The sequence below is a fragment of the Stomoxys calcitrans genome, chromosome 2 (assembly GCF_963082655.1).
Source record: "Stomoxys calcitrans chromosome 2, idStoCalc2.1, whole genome shotgun sequence".
Lineage (NCBI taxonomy): Eukaryota > Metazoa > Arthropoda > Insecta > Diptera > Muscidae > Stomoxys > Stomoxys calcitrans.
Genome location: NC_081553.1, coordinates 156,491,059 through 156,511,705, shown reverse-complemented (window position 1 = coordinate 156,511,705; position 20,647 = coordinate 156,491,059). Strand labels below are relative to the sequence as shown.

The 20,647-nt window shown below is 38.8% G+C and overlaps 1 protein-coding gene across 1 annotated transcript in view; it reads left to right on the top strand.

Annotated features, from left to right (window-relative positions):
* The window catches only part of LOC106094291 (synaptic vesicle glycoprotein 2C), a 177,662-nt gene that overhangs the window by 123,738 nt on the left and 33,277 nt on the right, over nt 1–20,647 (top strand). Inside the window, exon 9 of the mRNA XM_059363491.1 lies at nt 11,297–11,430. Within this exon, the coding sequence (XP_059219474.1) occupies nt 11,297–11,430 (134 nt within the window). The remainder of the gene's footprint in view (nt 1–11,296; nt 11,431–20,647) is intronic.

The window sequence follows — 20,647 nt, the reverse complement described above, 5'->3', positions numbered from 1 at the left end:
TGAATCTTCTGCAAAGATATTTGGAATCGTGTAAGCTGTAAAACTCTAACGTTTTACAGCCGTATTCACAAAATGTTAGGGAGGCTTTACAAACTACTAATAAGCATTTGCACCAAAAGCAGTATTCACAAACCTTTAGTAGCCTATTAAGGGTTTAAAAAAGCTTTGTTCAGTGAGCATAAGTTATTGTAAGCTCTGACCTTATTTAACCAAATAATAACCTCACTTATTGTAATTTCCGCATACACTCGCAAAATAATAATACTCTCTAATAAAATATTTATGTTGAACAAAAAAAAAAGAATTTTTACGAGATTTTGGAAAATTATCCCCTAAAGATGTGCAGATTTTTATACCCTCCACCATAGGATGGGGGTTATACTAATTTCGTCATTCAGTTTGTAACTACCGAAATATTCGTCTGAGACCCCATAAAGTATATATATTCTTGATCGTCACGACATTTAATGACGATCTAGCCATGTCTGTCCGTTTGTCTGTCGAAAGCACGCTAACTTCCGAAGGAGTAAGGCGAGCCTCTAGTATGCGCAATTCATATTCTTATCCAACATTTGTGCCAAGTATGGTTCAAATCAGTTCATAACCTGATATAGCTGCCATATAAACCGATCTTGGGTCTTGACTTCTTGAGCCTCTAGAGTGCGCAATTCTTATCCGATTGGAATGAAATTTAGCACGACGTGTTGAAGAAGGAGTAAATGCCCCTTTGAAGGAAGGGAGAATTTATCCTTCTCAAGATTTTAATTTTAATTGATTATATATTTTTTTATAAAGTCTAATCCATGCCAAACGATTAACGTCCTAGCTGGATTAAGATCGATATTTTATATTTATGGCCTGTTACAGAGATATCCCATACCGGACGACAAGCGTCTAAGTTGGATATTAACTGTCTAGGCAAATTTTATGTTCGATGAAAAAAACAAAACGCCGTAAAGCTCCGCTTAAAAATTAAAGTTCTTTATTAGTCGGCAGTTTCTATCGAATCAAACTAAATTACAAGGGACTCTTTCTTATATAGATTTCTCATCGGGTTGGACAGTTGTTACATGTACATATGAGTGTTTAATGGAGAGTAAGAGTAATGAAAATATATGATATTACATGAGTGACAACTAAGACATAACAAAAATGAGAATGAGTACTTTTATAAAGAGCAAAAGAGATAGATCATATTGAATGAGTGTAAAATTTAATCATAACATTCGAGTGATAATAACAGTTGACTGAAAAAGTATTCGCATTAATTTTAATATTTGGAACAACAATCAAAACATAAAATAATAAAAATTGTATAAATTTAATCAAAAATCAAAATAGTTTTGTGTAAATATTACAATATATAAAAAATAAATGGTTGTGGGAACTGAGCATCTGCTACACACTCCCCCTCTGCCTCAGAAATCGTCCCGATGATGTGGCAGCACCTTTAGAACTTAGGCGTTTTTTAATATTTGTTTCCTCTGCCGTAGGGATCGTCTTTGGGTATGTTGCTGGCGTGTTGCATAGGAATAACCTTTTGTTGTTTCTTTGTTTGTTTCATGCGAATGGTCTGTTGTTTCTTCGTTGTTTGTTGCATGAACGTGGTCGGTTGTTATTTCTTTGTTGTCTGTTGCTCTTTTTGGCACCTTCTGACGAGCTCCATGTGTCCTTTCGTAGATCGGATTGTCGTCATGACCTCCGTACAGCGTTATGTCGGATGTATGAAAAGTTCCTATTGGCTTATCGGGTGTATCCACTGATGCAATGGTATAACACGAAGATCCGTGCTTTGCTATAACGATGAAGGGTCCATCACGTCGAGGCACAAATTTCGAAGTAATATTGCTAGACTTTTTGCTAAGGATGTGAGTGGCAACTAAAACCTTATCTCCAACATTAATTTCTTTTTGAGGACATCTTTTCATGTCTGCATACAATTTATTTTTGTCCTGCATTTGTTCTTCTGCTTCTCTGGCTAATGTTAAGGAATCAGCTAAACGAACTAAATGTGGAGTTATTTGTGGTACAAAATTTTCAGCTCTAACAATCGCCCTTAAATCATTTTGTACTTCAAATGGTGTTCTCAATTCTCTGCCAAATGTAAGATAAGCTGCTGAGTAGCCAGTTGTAGCACATTTTGATGAATTCATTGCAAATCGTATAGATGCCAGATTTAAGTCCCAAGTGGTATGGGCACGCTTGACACAGATAGAAAGTTGCACCTTAAGGTCTCTATTTTTACGTTCGACCGGATTGGCTTCCGGGTGGTAAACTGGTGTGAAAGTTTGGCGGATTCCCAAACAGTAGCATAACTTCTGCATGACTGCGGATACAAATTGTGGTCCATTATCCGAGTGAATTCTGCGGGGTATTCCATATCTTAAGAGTACTTCGTTGAGCAATATAAGAGCACACTTGTCAGCAGAAGCTTCTTTGAGAGAAAAAAGTTCAGTCCACCGACTGCAAAGATCTTCTATAATAAAAATCCATTGATTACCTTTTGAGGTTCGTGGTAGTGGACCAAATAGGTCAATTGCAATGGTTTCAAATCGTTTTTTACTATTGACGGTTTGGACAAGACCTGCGGGTTTCATATTAGATGGCTTGTAGCGCTTACACTCAATGCAGTCTTTTACATATTCAGATATGTCTTTCCTCATTTTTGGCCAATAATAAAGCTGAGTTATTCGGTTTATTGTCCTTTCGATCCCATAATGGCCTGCTGTTGGAACATCGTGATAATTATATAAGACTTCTTTACGCATGGATTTCGGAACGACTAGTTGACCGTTCTCACTATCTTCCTCTGCACAATATCGATATAGCACGCCGTCTAACATTATATAGCCCCTATCTGTATATCTAAGCGTATTTTCGTCATTATCCTCAAAAGACTTTATTATGGGCTGTAGATCTGGGTCTTCCAATTGTAATTTCCGAAATTCTTCCGCTCCTTTTCTCGGGAAGTCAATGTGTATCGATAAACATTCACACTTCACCTCGCTATGATGACATGGTGGTCTTGATAGTGTATCAGCCACACAATTTTGTCGAGCAGGCGTATATGCAAGTTTAATATTGAAAGTCTGTAACAATAAGGCCCATCTCGCCAGACGGCCTGTTGGACTTTTTAGGCTGAATAGCCATTTTAGGGGTTGGTGATCTGTCAGTATTAAAACTTCGGAACCTTCAATGTATCCTCTGAACTTTTGCACAGCCCAAACCACGGCAAGTGCCTCCCGTTCTGTGGTTGAATAATTTCTTTCAGCGGGTAACAGTAAGCGGCTGGCATACTCTATGGTTCTTTCGGATTCTTTCTCCCCCTGGAGCAAAACAGCCCCAAGCGCGTAATTGCTCGCATCGGTTTTGAGGACGAAGGGCAGTCCTTCGTTAACCTGTTGTAAAATGGGTGGTGACGTTAACATTCTCTTTAACGTATTGAAAGCTTCTTGCTGTTTTTCTCCCCAGTTCCATTTTGCATTCTTTTTGGTAAGGTCCGATAAAGGCTTTGCTATATTTGCGAAGGAGGGTATAAAACGCCTATACCAAGAGCAAGTCTGCATAAATGACAGAACTTCTTTAGCAGTTTTCGGATTGGGCCGATTGTTTATTGCATCGGTCTTTTCTTTATCTACTTCCAAGCCGTGTCTCGTGAGAATATGCCCGAGGTATTTTACCTCCGATTTACAAAAGAAACATTTCTCTCTGTGTAATCGAAAGCCGAAATTCTTAAGCCTTTGAAAAGTTTGCTTAAGCTCAGATATATGGGATTGAAAATCTTTTGAGCATATAATGATATCGTCGAGATATGCCAAAATTAAAATGTCTGGTAAACTGGCTTTAAATTTGTCAATAAGCCGCTGAAAGGTTGCCGGCGCATTCTTCAAACCAAACGGCATACGATTAAAAACATAGATTCCGAATGGAGTTGTGAAAGCAGTTTTCAATCTGTCTTTTTCGGCTACCTTTATTTGCCAATATCCTGAACGAAGGTCAAGTGTGGACATAAAAGGAGTTGTTTTGGCTGCGTGCAAGAGGTCGTCGATTCGGGGAAGCGGATATGTGTCGGTTGTTGTGATTGCATTGAGACGACGATAGTCTACACATAACCTGACAGTGCCATCTTTCTTAGGAATTAGTACCACCGGAAATGACCAAGGTGATTCAGTTTCCTCAATTATTCCGCTTTCTAGCATCTTTTCCAGTTCCTGCTTTAGTAGAATCTTCATTTTTGGAGATAGTCTATATGGAGGATTCGAAATCGGTTCGTGATTTTCTGTTTTGATGTGGTGTTCGACTTTGGATATGGGTATTTGGATGTCATCAAATATATTACATTCATCCAACAGCAGTTTATTTAAAACGACTTTTTGACTTTCTTTTAAATGGAGACCTTCATTCGATCGTAGTTTGATATCGAACGAGTTAAGTTCCAACGATGTAAATATTTCGTCACAATAGCTCTCATATCTCGTTTTCTTGAGTGGAGGAAACAATTCAGAATTTTTGGGAGTCTCGATATCATCTGGGATTGAACTTTCAAATATTTTATTAATGCCACCAGGCGAATATTCGTTGTTTTTGTTCTCGAACCAAGATAAAAATGCGTCCAACTCTTCAGGTTTTTCTTGGATTTTCTCCACCATAGATATACTAGTTTTCAGCACAGAGGAATGTGATTTAAAACTAAATATTTGTTTCGGGTCGTCTTTGAAATACCACGTATGCTGAGCTAAATCTAAGACCATGCCACATTCTTTTAGGAAATCGACACCCAACAGTGTCCTGTTTCCAATGGCGTTTGGCAAGCATATGAACCGAATCTTTTTGAATCGTTTGCCTATAATTATGTCAACCAATGTCGAGTACACCACCTCGTTTCGGGCTATGCCATCGGCTAAAACTATTTCGGCATTGACTTTCTGAAATGGGATCCCCTTTTGAATCAATTTTTGGTACAATAAAAATCCAGCGACACTTGTTCTGGCCGCGGTATCAAGATAAGCTTCTCCATTTAGACCATTAATATTGACATCAACCAAAGGAACATCACTTCCAACCAATGGAGTATGTAACGAATTAAAGTCCAGAGCTTGCTCTTTAACATTATTAGAGTCCTTGTTACAATTTGGACAATTTGAGCGGTAATATCCTTCCGCACCACAACCATAACAGTTAATTTTCGTCTCTGAGACTTTAACGTGTTTATGTTTCTCAGCCTCTATTTTTTTAAAACAGTTTTCTGCCAGATGATTCTTCTTTCTGCAGTACGTGCAACGTAAACAGGGCTTTTCTACATTTTCTGAGTGTTTCGGCTTAGATTCCTTGGTGTCCTGTCTGTTTTCAGAGATAGTCATTTCTATTTCCCTGGCTTGCTGTAACAGATCCTGGAAGGTGCGTACGCTATCTCTGCTAACTTTCCCTCGGATTTGCAAGCTTAACTGACCGAATAACATATCTAGCATAGTTTTTTCGGATACTTTTTCGGATAATTGTGCGAAAAGTCGCCGCTTTCTGCACACAAACATATCTGTAGATTCAAATGACTTTTGCTTTTCCTGACATAATTCATTAAATATTCTCCAGTCAGGTTTTATGGGTGCAAAAGATTTCTTCAACAAATCTACGGCGTCATTAAATGTTCGGGCTTCATTCTGAACCCCTTGCCACCACGTAGATGCATAGCCTTCTAGGAGCAATGGAAGGCTAGTTAGCGCTAGGAAATCTGATATATTTTCGGCGTCTTTATACACCAGTATAGTGGCCAGAAAATCCTCAACTTTTGTGGAATTGCGTCCACCAGAAAATCTCGCAGTACAATTGCTGAAAGTGGCTTTAGTGTCCTGTCTGTTTGAGACACCTCCCAACAGTTGTCTAAATTGGGCGTCACTCAACACTATATTGGGCTGAGTTGGCGGATAACCCATAGGGATCTGGTTTGAAACAGATCTGGCTCCCGTAGAGCTACTACCTGGAAGACCATTAGCTGAAGATGATGTTCTCTGTGCCTGCTTTGAAAGAGACGCCTCGTCGTTTCGAGCCAATTGTTCGTTAATTTGATTGTTATTGTTTGCAGTCGCTTGTTGAGATTGCGAAGAAAGTGGTGTAGAAGAATTATTTTCTTCACCTAGAGGAATTAATTGGCTTTCAGGTACCGCCGGATTATTTCTAGGACTTCTTCGTATCATTTTGTGAAAATCCCGTTTACTTTTGTATTTCTTAATATTGGGAAACCCTGTTTAAACACTCAAGAGCGAGGATCCACGTAAGCCTCTTTTACAAATGTAATATTTGAGAAAGAGAGAGAGGTTTAAAGCACCACTAATAAAGCAATGATGAGTGATTTGGAACAAATGAGGTGCGAATATTTGGAGAAACAACAACAAACACTGTTACACAGAATGTGATGGAGAGCCAAACAACAACAGGTACTGCTTGTGGGCTCCAAAATCAAAATACGCAACGACAAAGCTGCTTGTGGGCTCCAAGTCTAGATAAAGCAACAAAAACTGCTTGTGGGCTCCGAAACCAGACCAAACAACAACAAAACTGCACTGTTAAGAAACAACAAGACCAAGTTGACTGCGTTGTGTATATCGATGATAGAAACAAATGTGATTGTAGCAACAACACTGGGACCACAAACAGCACAACTTCGTCATATGATAGAAAAACGGCAGGCTTGTTTAATTCACGTGCAATAGCACTTTTGAAATTGTGATTCCTCGATGTTGAAAGCAATTTTTTTTTTTTATTGACAAATTTATTTCTTTCGTTTTTGTTGGGCGCCAATGAAGAAGGAGTAAATGCCCCTTTGAAGGAAGGGAGAATTTATCCTTCTCAAGATTTTAATTTTAATTGATTATATATTTTTTTATAAAGTCTAATCCATGCCAAACGATTAACGTCCTAGCTGGATTAAGATCGATATTTTATATTTATGGCCTGTTACAGAGATATCCCATACCGGACGACAAGCGTCTAAGTTGGATATTAACTGTCTAGGCAAATTTTATGTTCGATGAAAAAAACAAAACGCCGTAAAGCTCCGCTTAAAAATTAAAGTTCTTTATTAGTCGGCAGTTTCTATCGAATCAAACTAAATTACAAGGGACTCTTTCTTATATAGATTTCTCATCGGGTTGGACAGTTGTTACATGTACATATGAGTGTTTAATGGAGAGTAAGAGTAATGAAAATATATGATATTACATGAGTGACAACTAAGACATAACAAAAATGAGAATGAGTACTTTTATAAAGAGCAAAAGAGATAGATCATATTGAATGAGTGTAAAATTTAATCATAACATTCGAGTGATAATAACAGTTGACTGAAAAAGTATTCGCATTAATTTTAATATTTGGAACAACAATCAAAACATAAAATAATAAAAATTGTATAAATTTAATCAAAAATCAAAATAGTTTTGTGTAAATATTACAATATATAAAAAATAAATGGTTGTGGGAACTGAGCATCTGCTACAGTGTTTCGATATTATATCCAACAACTGTGCCAAGTATGGTTCAAATCGGTTCATAACCTGATATAGCTGCCATATAAACCGATCTTGGGTCTTGACTTCTTGAGCCAACAATTGTACCAAGTATGGTTCAAATCGGTCTATAACCTGATATAGCTGTCATATAAACCGATCTTGGGTCTTGACTTCTTGAGCCTCTAGAGTGCGCAATTCCTATCCGATTTGAATGAATTTTTGCATGAAGTATTTTGTTATGATATCCAACAACTGTGCCAAGTATGGTTTAAATCGGTTCATAACCTGATATAGCTGCCATATAAACCGATCTTGGGTCTTGACTTCTTGAGCCAACAATTGTGCCAAGTATGGTTCAAATCGGTCTATAACCTGATATAGCTGCCATATAAACCGACCTTGGGTCTTGACTTCTTGAGCCTCTAGAGTGCGCAATTCTTATCCGATTTGAATGAATTTTTGCATGAAGTATTTTGTTATGATATCCAACAACTGTGCCAAGTATGGTTTAAATCGGTCCATAACCTGATATAGCTGTCATTTAAACAGATCTAGGGACCTGACTTCTTGAGCTTCTAGAGGGCGCAATTCCTATCCGATTTGGCTGAAATTTTGCATGACGTATTTTATTCTTACTTTCAACAACTGTGTCAAATAAGGTCCAAATCGGTTCATAACCCGATATAGCTGCCATATAAACCGATCTGGGATCTTGACTTCTTGAGCCTCTACAGGTCGCAATTATTATCAGATTTGCCTATAATTTTGTATGACGGATCCTCTCATGATCATCAACATACGTATTTATTATGGCCTGAATCGGTCTATAAGCTCGATACAGCTCCCATATAAATCGATCTCTCTATTTTACTTCTTGAGACCCCAAAAGGGCGCAATTCTTATTCGAATTGGCTGACATTTTACACTGGTCTCCAATATATAATTTTTATATTATTACATGTTTGAGACCTGTGTAAAATGTCAGCCAATTCGAAAAAGAATTGCGCCCTTTTGGGGCTCAAGAAGTAAAATAGAGAGATCGATTTATATGGGAGCTGTATAGGGCTATAGACCGATTCAGATCATAATAAACACGTATGTTGATGGTCATGAGAGGATCCGTAGTACATAATTTCCGTCAAATTGGATAATAATTGCGACCTCTAGAGGCTCAAGAAGTCAAGACCCACTAATAAGAAGTAATTGTGCAAAATTTCAAGCGGCTAGCTTTACTCCTTCGAAAGTTAGCGTGCTTTCGACAGATACACGGACGGACGGACATGGCTAGATCGACATAAAATGTCGCGACGATCAAGAATATATATACTTTATGGGGTCTCAGACGAATATTTCGAGTAGTTACAAACAGAATGACGAAATTAGTATACCCCCCATCTTATGGTGGAGGGTATAAAAAGTTTAAACTAAATAATTCCCTCATAAATTAAATAAGCCTCCAAATAGAAAATAAAATAACCCCCAATAACTTGTAGGTACTTATTTCTTTTTTAAAGATTGCAACAGATTAATGTAATTTGCTCAAAATATTAATTTTATAATTCAGTATACATAAAAATTAACATTTAACTAAAGACCTACATTGAGTCTTCAACTTTTGAACGGCAACAGGGAGAATTCCTATCCGATTTGGCTGAAATTTTGCATGACGTATTTTATTCTTACTTTCAACAACTGTGTCAAATAAGGTCCAAATCGGTTCACAACCCGATATAGCTGCCATATAAACCGATCTGGGATCTTGACTTTTTGAGCCTCTACAGGTCGCAATTATTATCAGATTTGCCTATAATTTTGTATGACGGATCCTCTCATGATCATCAACATACGTGTTTATTATGGCCTGAATCGGTCTATAAGCCCGATACAGCTCCCATATAAATCGATCTCTCTATTTTACTTCTTGAGACCCCAAAAGGGCGCAATTCTTATTCGAATGGGCTGACATTTTACACTGGTCTCCAATATATAATTTAATTGTGGTCCAAACTTGACCATATCTTGATATCGCTCTAATAGCAGAGCAAATCTTTACTTATATCCTTTTTTGCCTAAGAAGAGATGCCGGGAAAAGAACTCGACAAATGCGATCCATGGTGGAGGGTATATAAGATTCGGCCCGCACGAACTTAGCACGCTTTTACTTGTTTTTAACAATTTTAATTTTTTTAACAAATTTAACAAAAACTATTTCTTTATATGTCTACGACAGATAATCGAAGAATTTGGAGCGGACGCGTATACATATTATGAAATATGGGCATAAAAGTCCCAAATAGTCAACTGCAAAAATAAAAATTTTTTAATTGAATGAATGCAAATCTATTGGAATACATTAAAATCATTAAAAATTCATTTAATGAGTTAAAGGCATTTCTAAGCCTATAGGAGCTGTTTTAAAGTTTCGCTGGTTATGATTCATCGCAATTTGAGATGTTCCGATGGCTATTTTTGCAAATTTTGTAAATTTGTAATAAAAAAGTAGGTCTCACTTTTAGTGATGCAAACTATTTAAAACAAACCCAACATCCGACCCTGCACCGGTTTATAAAAATAAAAAATATTTTTTTATCCCAGTTGCTAGTGAAAAAAAATATGTATTTGTTCTTAGTGAATTGCAGTCTTTTTAGTAATTATTACACAAATATCTGGAACCGATTGGGAAAAAACCGAAGCAATAACTATTTTTTCCGCACTAGCACTAAAACGGCATAGGGTTTTCAAAGCAAAAGTAAAGAATTCCACTTTTGTTATTTAGCTGCCATGGCAGTTTTTTGAATACGAAATGCTAAAGTTGGTTTATTGTACAATAATTGTTTAATAATCATTGTGCACTTTAATACTCCATTAGAAAATTTTTGTGAATACGGCTGTTAATGTTAACCATTCTGAAGAGAAAGGCTGCAACAGTTATTTTGGCATTTTCCTACAAAAGAGTATTTTCTTCAATTTAGCTTGGAAAACAATGGAAGCTAAAATATATACATCCATATATATGACTTAAATAATATGCACAACCGCCAGAAATAATTTAATCTGTTTGAAGCCTAATTATAAGAAATAGTTTATAAACTGAGATTAAGTGCAATGTTTTGAATCCATAATGGGAGTACACTTGAAGCGCACAGAAAATAAATTGTTGTTCATTCTGAACACAGAAAAAGATATTTGTATAAGTAGCTTGAACATTTTTTCTTTGAGTGTATAATGCTTGTGGTCTAGCGTTATACACTCATAATGAAATAACTGCCCAAAAATGAATAGGAAATAAATTCCAAAAAACCAAATAACTAATATTAATATAATATATATCATTTAGGGGAATTATTTCATATCCGATTTTGTGGGGTTACTTCATGGGTATTGATTTCATAGAGCCAATTCCAATGCCAATTCTCTTCCATTTGTCTGAAAATTTTTTTCTCAAGTTTTTTTTTTTCTTCTCAGAATACCTAGCTTTTTCCCTGGGAAACCTTTTTTGAGTAGGTGTATAATGTGAACTTATCTCTTGAATTGTTATCCGATTTGGATGAAATTGTGCACATGACTTCTATTATGGTTTCCAGCATCCAAAGTGAGGTCCAAATCGGTCGATAACCTGATATAGCTGCAATTGCATAGTAATTCTTATCTATTGTCCTTTGTTTGCTTGTAAAGAGATACGTTTTTACTTGTTCAATGTACAAATTTTAATATGTTAAATATGATTGTTTTGAGTGTTTGTAATTATGTACAATAGAATAAATGAATAATAATAATTAAACTCGTTTCAGGTCATTTTCATCCTGCGATTCAACTATAGATAAAAAAGTATATTTACATACTGTTATTATTGGATTAGCATGTATACCTACTAGCTTCTGGCTGCCGTTGTGTGTACATCGTTTAGGAGTAAAATTCTTTCTTGGTAAGTTTAATACAATTCCACCAATTAAATCGAATGTTTGACTTCATGCGTAGCACATGTTCACAACTTTTTTAATATCTTTATTGTATCTGTTCACTGCAAATATTTGTATTTCTTTTGGTGCCTACTTTTCATTAAACTTCCTGTGTAAAAAAGTAAACTGTTCGCAATATTTTTGACAATTTCCTTTCGGTTACTTTACAAATCAACAAGCGAAAAATTAGGAAGGGTCGAATATATTTGCTAAAAACAAATCCCATAGTGGTTGGTGTGTGTTGCGATCTTTGGCTTTCCTTTTTTATTTGCCATCTCCGATCATTGAGCTCGTCTCGAAAGAGAAACAAACAAATCTTTCTTATTTTAGAAGTTGGGAATTGTCATAGCAACTGTGTAACAATTCCCTCCACTGTTGAACGTAAATCATGAATTTCCTACTTTTTTGATGTAAATGTCTACTCGTGTATGGTAAAACCTTTAAGAACTTTATCTGTAGTAAGGATGGCTCTCTTACACAAAATATTAAAAATTATTTTAAGCCAAACACATTTCTGTCTACAGCAATACATGCTTTGTTACACAACAATGTGATTCGGATGTTTTGTTTAACTCGTGTGTCGCACCTATGAAAAACTACTTTATCGATCCTAAGCAAGAGTTAAATTACGCAAAAAATTTGTATTCATCACAAATTAAATGATTGATGGGATAAATCATCATGATCTTAATTTCCCATAACCATGTCGTTACTTGCCGATTTTTGTGAGGTGTTTTCCATCGATGACGATTTCGCAATTGAGTCAAATATTCTGAGTGCCTTCTAAGCCAGAAAAGAGATTTAACAGTTGAAATTCGTTACCATTTTTATTCCAAAATTTTCTCTAAATACTTAAACTTTGGAAAAAATTTCCAACTTTTGGAATTTTTGATTTTCTTTCAAGTAAAGCTTGATATTGTTATCCTTTTTACGATGGTTCATTTAATATGCTAAAATGTTCGCATAGAAATGCTTTTGTTTACGAAGAAAGATTTTCTTACAGGGTGCAAAGCAGACTTCACTGAATAAGTTTAAGCCAAGCGATCAGCCGACATACATTTTTTTTTTTAAGTTTTGACAGTAATTGGCCTTGAGAATGTCAACTTGTTCTCTTTTTACTTTCATTCATTGTTTACGTTTTCTCCTATTTCGAGCGGCAGATTTGACATCCTTAATGATGTTCATGGGGCCTACCCACTTCTGAAAAATTCCGAAATTGGGAAATCTTTTCAAACAGCTGATATTTATATTATACGCAATTAGTCAGCATCTATCAAAAATAATTTACGTCGATTTAAATGAAGTTTGAAGAAGAATTTGAGCTACCCTCTGAGCAGAATGTAGGTAGTTTTTTATGCATCTAGAAATAATATTTGCTTAATGTTTTCGAATAAATGCTTCAATGTTGTCTTTCATTGCATCAATTGAAGCGGGCTTGTCTGCATAGACATGAGCTTTAACTTAGCCCTACAAAGAATAGTCTAAGGGAGGACTATTGATAAATCTACCAATATATACCAATAAGGACAATATGGGACTCAAATGAAAGGTATTTAAGATTAGAAAACGTATCTGATATCCAATTGTCGGACCAAGTGTTTGGGGGACCACCCCAACACCCAAAACACCCCTAAATCGGACATATTTACCGACCATGACAATATGGGACTCACATGAAAGGTATTTGCGAATAAAATACGAATCGGATATCCAAATTTGGGACAACATTTCTGCGGGTCCACCCCTTCCCCAAACCACCCCCCAAACAGGAGTTATTTACAAACAATGGCAATATGAGGCTTAAATAAAAGGTATTTGAGTGTAGAATACGAATCTGATCCATATCCAAAATCCAATCCAAATGGGGGATTAAGTGTTTGAGGGGCCGCCCATCCCCGAGAACATCCCCCAAAGAAAACTAATTTACGAACAAAGCAATATGGGGCTTAAATGAACGGTCTTTGGAAGTAAAGCACGAATCTGATCACCGCCCAAAAAGGAAGTATTTGCTGACCATTGCGATATGAGACCCAAATAAGAGGTATTTTAGAGTAGATATATATTTTCAAAGCCAAGTCACTGAGTGGCCGCCCCATCCCCCAAACGTATCTGATATCTAATTGTCGGACCAAGTGTTTGGGGGACCACCCCAACCCCCAAAACACCCCTAAATCAGACATATTTACCGACCATGACAATATGGGACTCAAATGAAAGGTATTTGCGAATAAAATACGAATCGGATATCCAAATTTGGGACAACATTTCTGCGGGTCCACCCCTTTCTCAAACCACCCCCCAAACAGGAGTTATTTACAAACAATGGCAATATGAGGCTTAAATAAAAGGTATTTGAGTGTAGAATACGAATCTGATCCATATCCAAAATCCAATCCAAATGGGGGGTTAAGTGTTTGAGGGGCCGCCCATCCCCGAGAACATCCCCCAAAGAAAACTAATTTACGAACAAAGCAATATGGGGCTCAAATGAAAGGCCTTTGGAAGTAAAGCACGAATCTGATCACCACCTAAATAGGAAGTTTTTGCTGACCATTGCGATATGAGACCCAAATAAGAGGTATTTTAGAGTAGATATATATTTTCAAAGCCAAGTCACTGAGTGGCCGCCCCATCCCCCAAACTGGTCATGTTTGCCGACTATGCTTTTTAATTGTCGAAAATAAATATTCCAAGGAAAATTTTATTCCATATAAAGTAAAAGAATGCGCAGCGGAGCGGGCCCGGTCCAGCTAGTATATCTATATAAAAAGCGAACATTTGTGGCTTTGGAGATTTGAATTTAAAAGTAAAAACTAAAATAAATTTATTAATGGAATAAATGGACTTAGTTGATCCGAAAAAAGAAATTAAGGTAAATATATAAAAATAAAATAGATAAATAAATGAGCTTTAACACTCATCAGCTTAATGTAGTAAAATGTTTCCAAAGTCTGGTTTTAAATGTTTTTAAAAGTGAGTTCCAGAGACGTACATCGAAAATGGACATATGCCGTTCAGAAACAAGCCTCCTATGAATTTTGGGAGTGTTTTTTTTTAACTCTAATAGATCTGGCGAAATCAATGAATCCATACAGATATTGTGGTGCCTGCGTGTAGATCAGTTTGTGAAGGAAAGTACGCGACCTCAAGTACAACAAGTGCTGTAAGGAGACGCCATACAGGGATAAAGAGTATTCAGAGATGGAGTCGCGCCATCTCAAGCCAAATACATAACGAGTAACGCTATTAAAAAAGGTGTTTAGATTGCGTCTACTTACCGAGTCGCAGTTAGCAAACAACTCACAGCCGTAGAGAATGCCAGGGAAAAAGATAAGTCCTTGTCAAGAAAGACCTAACCCGCAAAGGAGTAACCGACTGAGTGACCCAGAGAGCACGTAATTTTGAATATCCCTGACCAACGACAGAGTCGATAAGATTACTCCAAATCAGAGTGCTATTAAAATCCACCACCAACGATTTGCAATCAATGAGTATACCGACATCGCATGAGAAACGAGTCAGCCTGTTTCTGGTAACAACACACTTCGACTTTACAGGGTTGAGACACAGGCCATTGTGCTGACTTTTGAGAGATCATGATTAAGCAGACGTATGCTCTCTGCAATCTCATGCCTCGGACTGTCGATATATATATATATATATATATATCTGTAAATCGTCAGCGTACACATGTGCCTCACAACAAGACAATTGACTCGCCATGTCGTTACTGTACAATGAAAAGAGAAGAGGAACTAGATGAAGAACACCTTTTAAAACAAGCAGAGGCGACGATACAGAAGACTTATAACTGACGAACTGAGTGCGGTGTGACAGGTAAGACAAAATAAGACGATCGGACGTAGAAGAAAATTTGTAAAGATGTGTTATCTTATCACATAACAAGGAATAATCCACAGTGTCAAATGCCTTAGAATGGTCAAAAAGAACAAGGAAATTTATCTTGTCACTCTCCAAATTGGCCCTGATCCTCTCAGTGACCACTGCCAAGGCAGCTATGCAGCTGTGGTTAGGACGAAACCCGGACTGTTTCACATATAACAAAGAGTTCTCGTTGACAAAATACGACATTTACAAATACAGCAATTTCTCAAAGACCTTTGACTAGTAACAAAGAATCGCAATTGGTCTATATTCCCAGGAATTCTTAGGCAGCGGGATGTACCTGGCATGCTTCCACGCTAATGGAAAAAAAACTCGTGATCAAAATCCTATTGATAACATAGGTTACATGAGAAGTAATAAGAGGGAGAAAGAGTCTTACAAATCTAGGATCAATGCCATCAGATCCGATAGCGTTAGACTTTACAGCCGCGACACACTCAAGGACATCGGCGGGACCAAAACAGCTGAAGCCAAAACCAGAGTCGTCATCGAGAGAGGGGGAGATATTGAAGTCAAAAAACTGGAATCAACTGGGATCTGTGGGACATTAACAAATGCATCATTAAGGCCATTGATGTCCAAGTTTGTTGAACATCTATTATCTTCCGAGTTCTCTTGGAGCCTATTGCAGAAGAAAAGCGTTTGTAATAGAAGTCTTTCTTGGATATCTTAATCAACATCATGTAATTCAGGCGTCGGGGAATATGTCCAACTGCGATGCGACATACTCCCCTCGGGAATAGCCGAACGAATATCCAGGGAGAACCACGGTTTTGTTCTGGATGACACTTCTCTAGTCTTGAGTTTCACCGTAAGTTCCTGTAGGTCACGTATATTCGTCTGTAGAAAGTCAGTTTGTTCATCGATAGTTTCCATACGAAATATCAAATCCCAGGCGATAAGCACAGCACTCGAAAGCAAAAAATCATGGTCAAGTCTCCCTAGTCCTAGTGAGCTCAAATTCATAACATAAAAAGATCAAGTCATGGTTCGAAAAAAATGAGGCTGACAGTTGGTCATATAGGAGGACTTTAAAAGTGTCACTAGCAAAGAACAGATCGAGAAGCGTGCTAAAGGATGCGGAAAAATTCGTGGGAATTGTTAAATTGACAGGCAACATCCCCAAGGAAGACATTTCAAACGTCAAGCCCGTGTCCTGTAAAACGTTAGAGTTGAAGTCCTTAGCTACCGCAATGTGTGAGTAAGCAAGAGAAAGAGGTTCATGGGCAGAGACCACCTGGGTTGGACTTTTTACACAACTGAGTATTCAGGTGGTTTCTCACATACAGAGCGGTGCTCCCCCACGACGTAATCTATCAGCTCTGTGCACACAATATCCTGAAAGATCAATAAACGCATCAGGAGTTGACTGATACAGCCACGTCTCCGACACACACACTTTATCAATGTCAGAGTTTTCAAAAATCATCTTGAATTCGTCAAGCTTGTTATTCAGGCTTTGGGCATTAATATGATAGATATTTAATCCATCATATTGTCTAGACAATATCCTGATCATATTCACCGTTGCATATCTAGAATAAGTTGTAGCAATCATATTTAAAGAAGTAAAAAGATTTATTTAAAGGATGACGATAAATTAATTTTGATGAATGATAAGATACTATAATAAAAAAGTAAGAAACGCATGACAAAAGAACTAAATATAGGATTACATAAATGACATGAGATTAGTTGTAGTTTATGCCCTACACATGCTATCACTTGCCGCACCGATTTTACATAAGTGAGCCCGTAGTCCGATGTGTCCCGTTATGTTAGCAATAGCTATACTGACCTCCTTCTTGCTTCCTTTCAGTAATAGCTTCGTCTTCTCACGATCTGGATCCCCCCATAGGATTTTCGCCGTCCTACCGACCGTTTCGCTGTTCCACAATGTTGCATGCGCATTCGTCGCCCACTCTCTTAACTCGTACTGCGAAGACCCGCAAGGCTTCGGGTTAACCAAGAGTATTGATGGCAGTGCTGTGGCCTTCACCGCCAAATCGTCTGCCCTTTCATTTCCCCTCACTCCGTTATGGCCCGCCGCCCAAACTATGTGGATTTTGCCATCCTCAGAGAAGGCGTTAATCTCCTTCTTACACTGCAAGACTGTTCGTGACCTTACCGTCCTGATTGTTATTGCCCTTATGCCAATTTTACTGTCGATAAAGATGTTCAGACTCGACGTCCTCGCGTTAGCACCACACCACTTCACGCATTCCGTGATCGCCTGCAGGACGTATTATGGTCAGGCAGTCTAAAACAGATCTAAGTCCTTGGGTTCTCAATGTTAACCCCCAGGCCCACTCTATCTTCTAGCTTTGATCCACCCGTGTAACATGATCTTTCAGATGGCAATGCTAGGGCTCCGTCAATCCAAGACTGTGCCGATGGCAGCAGTGCCTCGCACTCGATTTCAAGGTTCATCTCAGGTATCCCATCGGAAACCTCTCCCCTTCCTTCCAGGTTTCCTATCGTCGCCTCGATTATGGTATGAGCTGCTTCTATCCTCAATCCATTCTACCATCGCCTTAAGTCTCAGCCCCAGTGGCTGCCTCACACTTAATCTGTAAGTCAATGGGTCGGATATCTAGAATAGTCTCCAGTGTCCTAGTGGGCGTGGTCCTCATCGCTCCGACTATGCCAAGACAACTTGTTCTCTTGTTGTTGTTGTTGTATGGTCCTTATGTTGCACTTTTTCTCCATAGCAGTTCACCAAACTACTGAGGCGTAAGTAAGTATTGGTCTAATCACGCTCCTGTAGAGCCAGTGGACTATCCTCGGATTCAGGTCCGATTTCGAGCATAAAAATTGCCCAACATCCGTGAGCCTTTTCAGTACGCTCCTGAATGTGACACATCCAATTCAGAGCTCTGTCCATGATCACACCTAAGTATTTGACCTGGTCAGATATCGATATCGTCAAATTGGCCCACCTTCGTCTTCCTCGTGAACAGGCATATTTCAGTCTTCTCTGGCTTAACATTGAGACCTCTGGGTCTAGCCCAGTTATATGCCATATGCAAGACCCTTTCGGCCCTTCTGCGTAGCTTGCTCGGATCCTTACCCCTTAGAAATATCAAAACATCGAGTTCAAATCTCTCCTCAGTCAGCATCTATAATAGGTCATTTATGGTGGTCACCTATAGGAGTGGCGATAAAATGCCCCCCCTGTGGCGTGCCTTGTGCCCCTTTCTCCCTTATATTTATGCCATGGGACACACAATTTATCCACCTGTTCCTTAGCATATGGTTTATCCAGTCTCTAAGGACCGGGTCCACTCGGTGCACATTGCTAAAAGCCCCCTCGATGTCGATGCATACCGCCAGTGTGTACATTTTGGCATCGAAGGATTCTTCTATTTTATGCACAACCTCGAAAATCTAAGGCAGGCTGTAATAATTTTGGCCAGACGAGGCGCCAGATAGTCTGCCTCTTTTTGCAGTAACACCAGCAATATTCCATCAGGTCCAGGTGACTTAAATGGTTTGAAGCTCCCCCGTTATTATAAACCTTCGATCAACGTCCTTATTCCAAGATCCCGGTATCTCCGTGCATCCCATCGTATCCTGTGGAAAATGGGTTTTCATCAAAAGCCTCAACATGTCCTCCGTTGTCTCTGCTCTCACTCCCATGTCGTCTACTAAAGTATCAGTTTGGACATGGGTTTTGAGAGAAACTTTTTTATCTTGGCGGCGTCATTAACATGAATCTTGTCCTTGCTGATTTAATCCATCAGAGCGAATGTGGCAGTCTCGCTTCGGTGGAGGTTTATCTGGATTACCTCAATCATTGGTCCTCCAGTAAATGGGCATCTTAGGAGTAGGTGATGATCTCATCGTCTGCTCCCTGTTCTTTAGACTGCATTGACTTTCCTGTCACTGCATTGTCCGATGTCATGTTCTTTGCCTAGTCTAGTTTTCCGACTTTTCATAAAGTCGGTAATGGTTCCATCGTCGGGTCACTGTTCGTTAAGCTTTATTGGATTTCCATTCCCTGTGTTGCATGGTGTTTCAATAGTAAGATCCATGCTTATCTTAGCCTTTCAAATCTTAAGTAAATGGGCTTTTTGGGAGTAGGTGATGGTACCATCATCGGCTTCCTGTTCGTTGGGTTGCATTGAGACTCCTGTCGCTGCGCTGCTTAATTTTCAATATTAGGATCTTTAGATATCCCAGTATTCCGAATCTTTAAGTCGGTGATGGGTCCGTCGTCGGTTTCCTGTTTGTTAGGCTGTGTTAGGTCTCTCCCCACTGCACTGTCTAATATTTCAGCATTAGATACTTTGCTTCTCCTAGTCTTTCCAATATTGAGAGATGCCGTGATCGTCTCCTTGTCGGCCCCTTGTTTGTTGGGTGGTGTTGAGTCATCTGCCACTGCACGGCCTGATGTCGCAGAATGAAAATTTGTGCCTATCCTAGTCTTCCCTATCTTGAAAAAGATAGCTTTGCTCCCGTAGTGCGCCATGCCTTTAGACTTAGCCAAACTTGTCACGGAGACTTGATCAATGCCAACCACAAAGAGAGTTCCTTCCTCCTTCTCCTCCCTGTGGAAGACCTCCCACTTCTCTACGACCAAACCTGCGTTTTGCTTGCCCAAGAATCCCAACATGCGTTCCGTCGCAAATTTACTGCCCCACTCCTTGATGAAGATCGTAGCCTTTGTGAGCTAGAGGCTATCCATCTTTCTCACCAGGTCGAGCTTTGCGCCTCCCATGGAGCGTGAATACCTCCGACGAGCTGTTTAACGGTATCAATACATTCCGCCGACGCAAAACGCAGCCTACATATGTCCCCTCTAAACTCGCAGCTCATCATTTGTATGGGTGGACCCTCTACAGAGTTCCAAACATGTTCAAAAATCCGATCGTTAACCAGATCCTCCACTTGGGACCGATGATCCGTTGGAATCCTACCAGATGCACAGCCGATATTGATGATTGCATAGGTCAGCTTATCTCTGTTGTGCTTCCTTGCCACTCTGGCGTAAGAGGGCGGCTCCTTGCCATTCTCAGCGATTATCTTCCTCTTCCGTGATGGCTGTGGCCTCCTTTTGGAAGTCACAGTCCTCCATGAAGAATCAGGGGCCGTGCGCGCTTCCTTCGTTCCTGTTCCAACTTTGTCTACCTCCGCAGGACACTGTCTGGAGTCTCCATTGCGGGATGGCTGGCTTGGTTTTTCCAGAATACTTGAAAGCGGGGAGCTCTTATTTTCAGTATTTTAGCAGTGTTATGCTCTTCGGGAGATCTGATTCTTTTTCCAGCTTCCGTACAA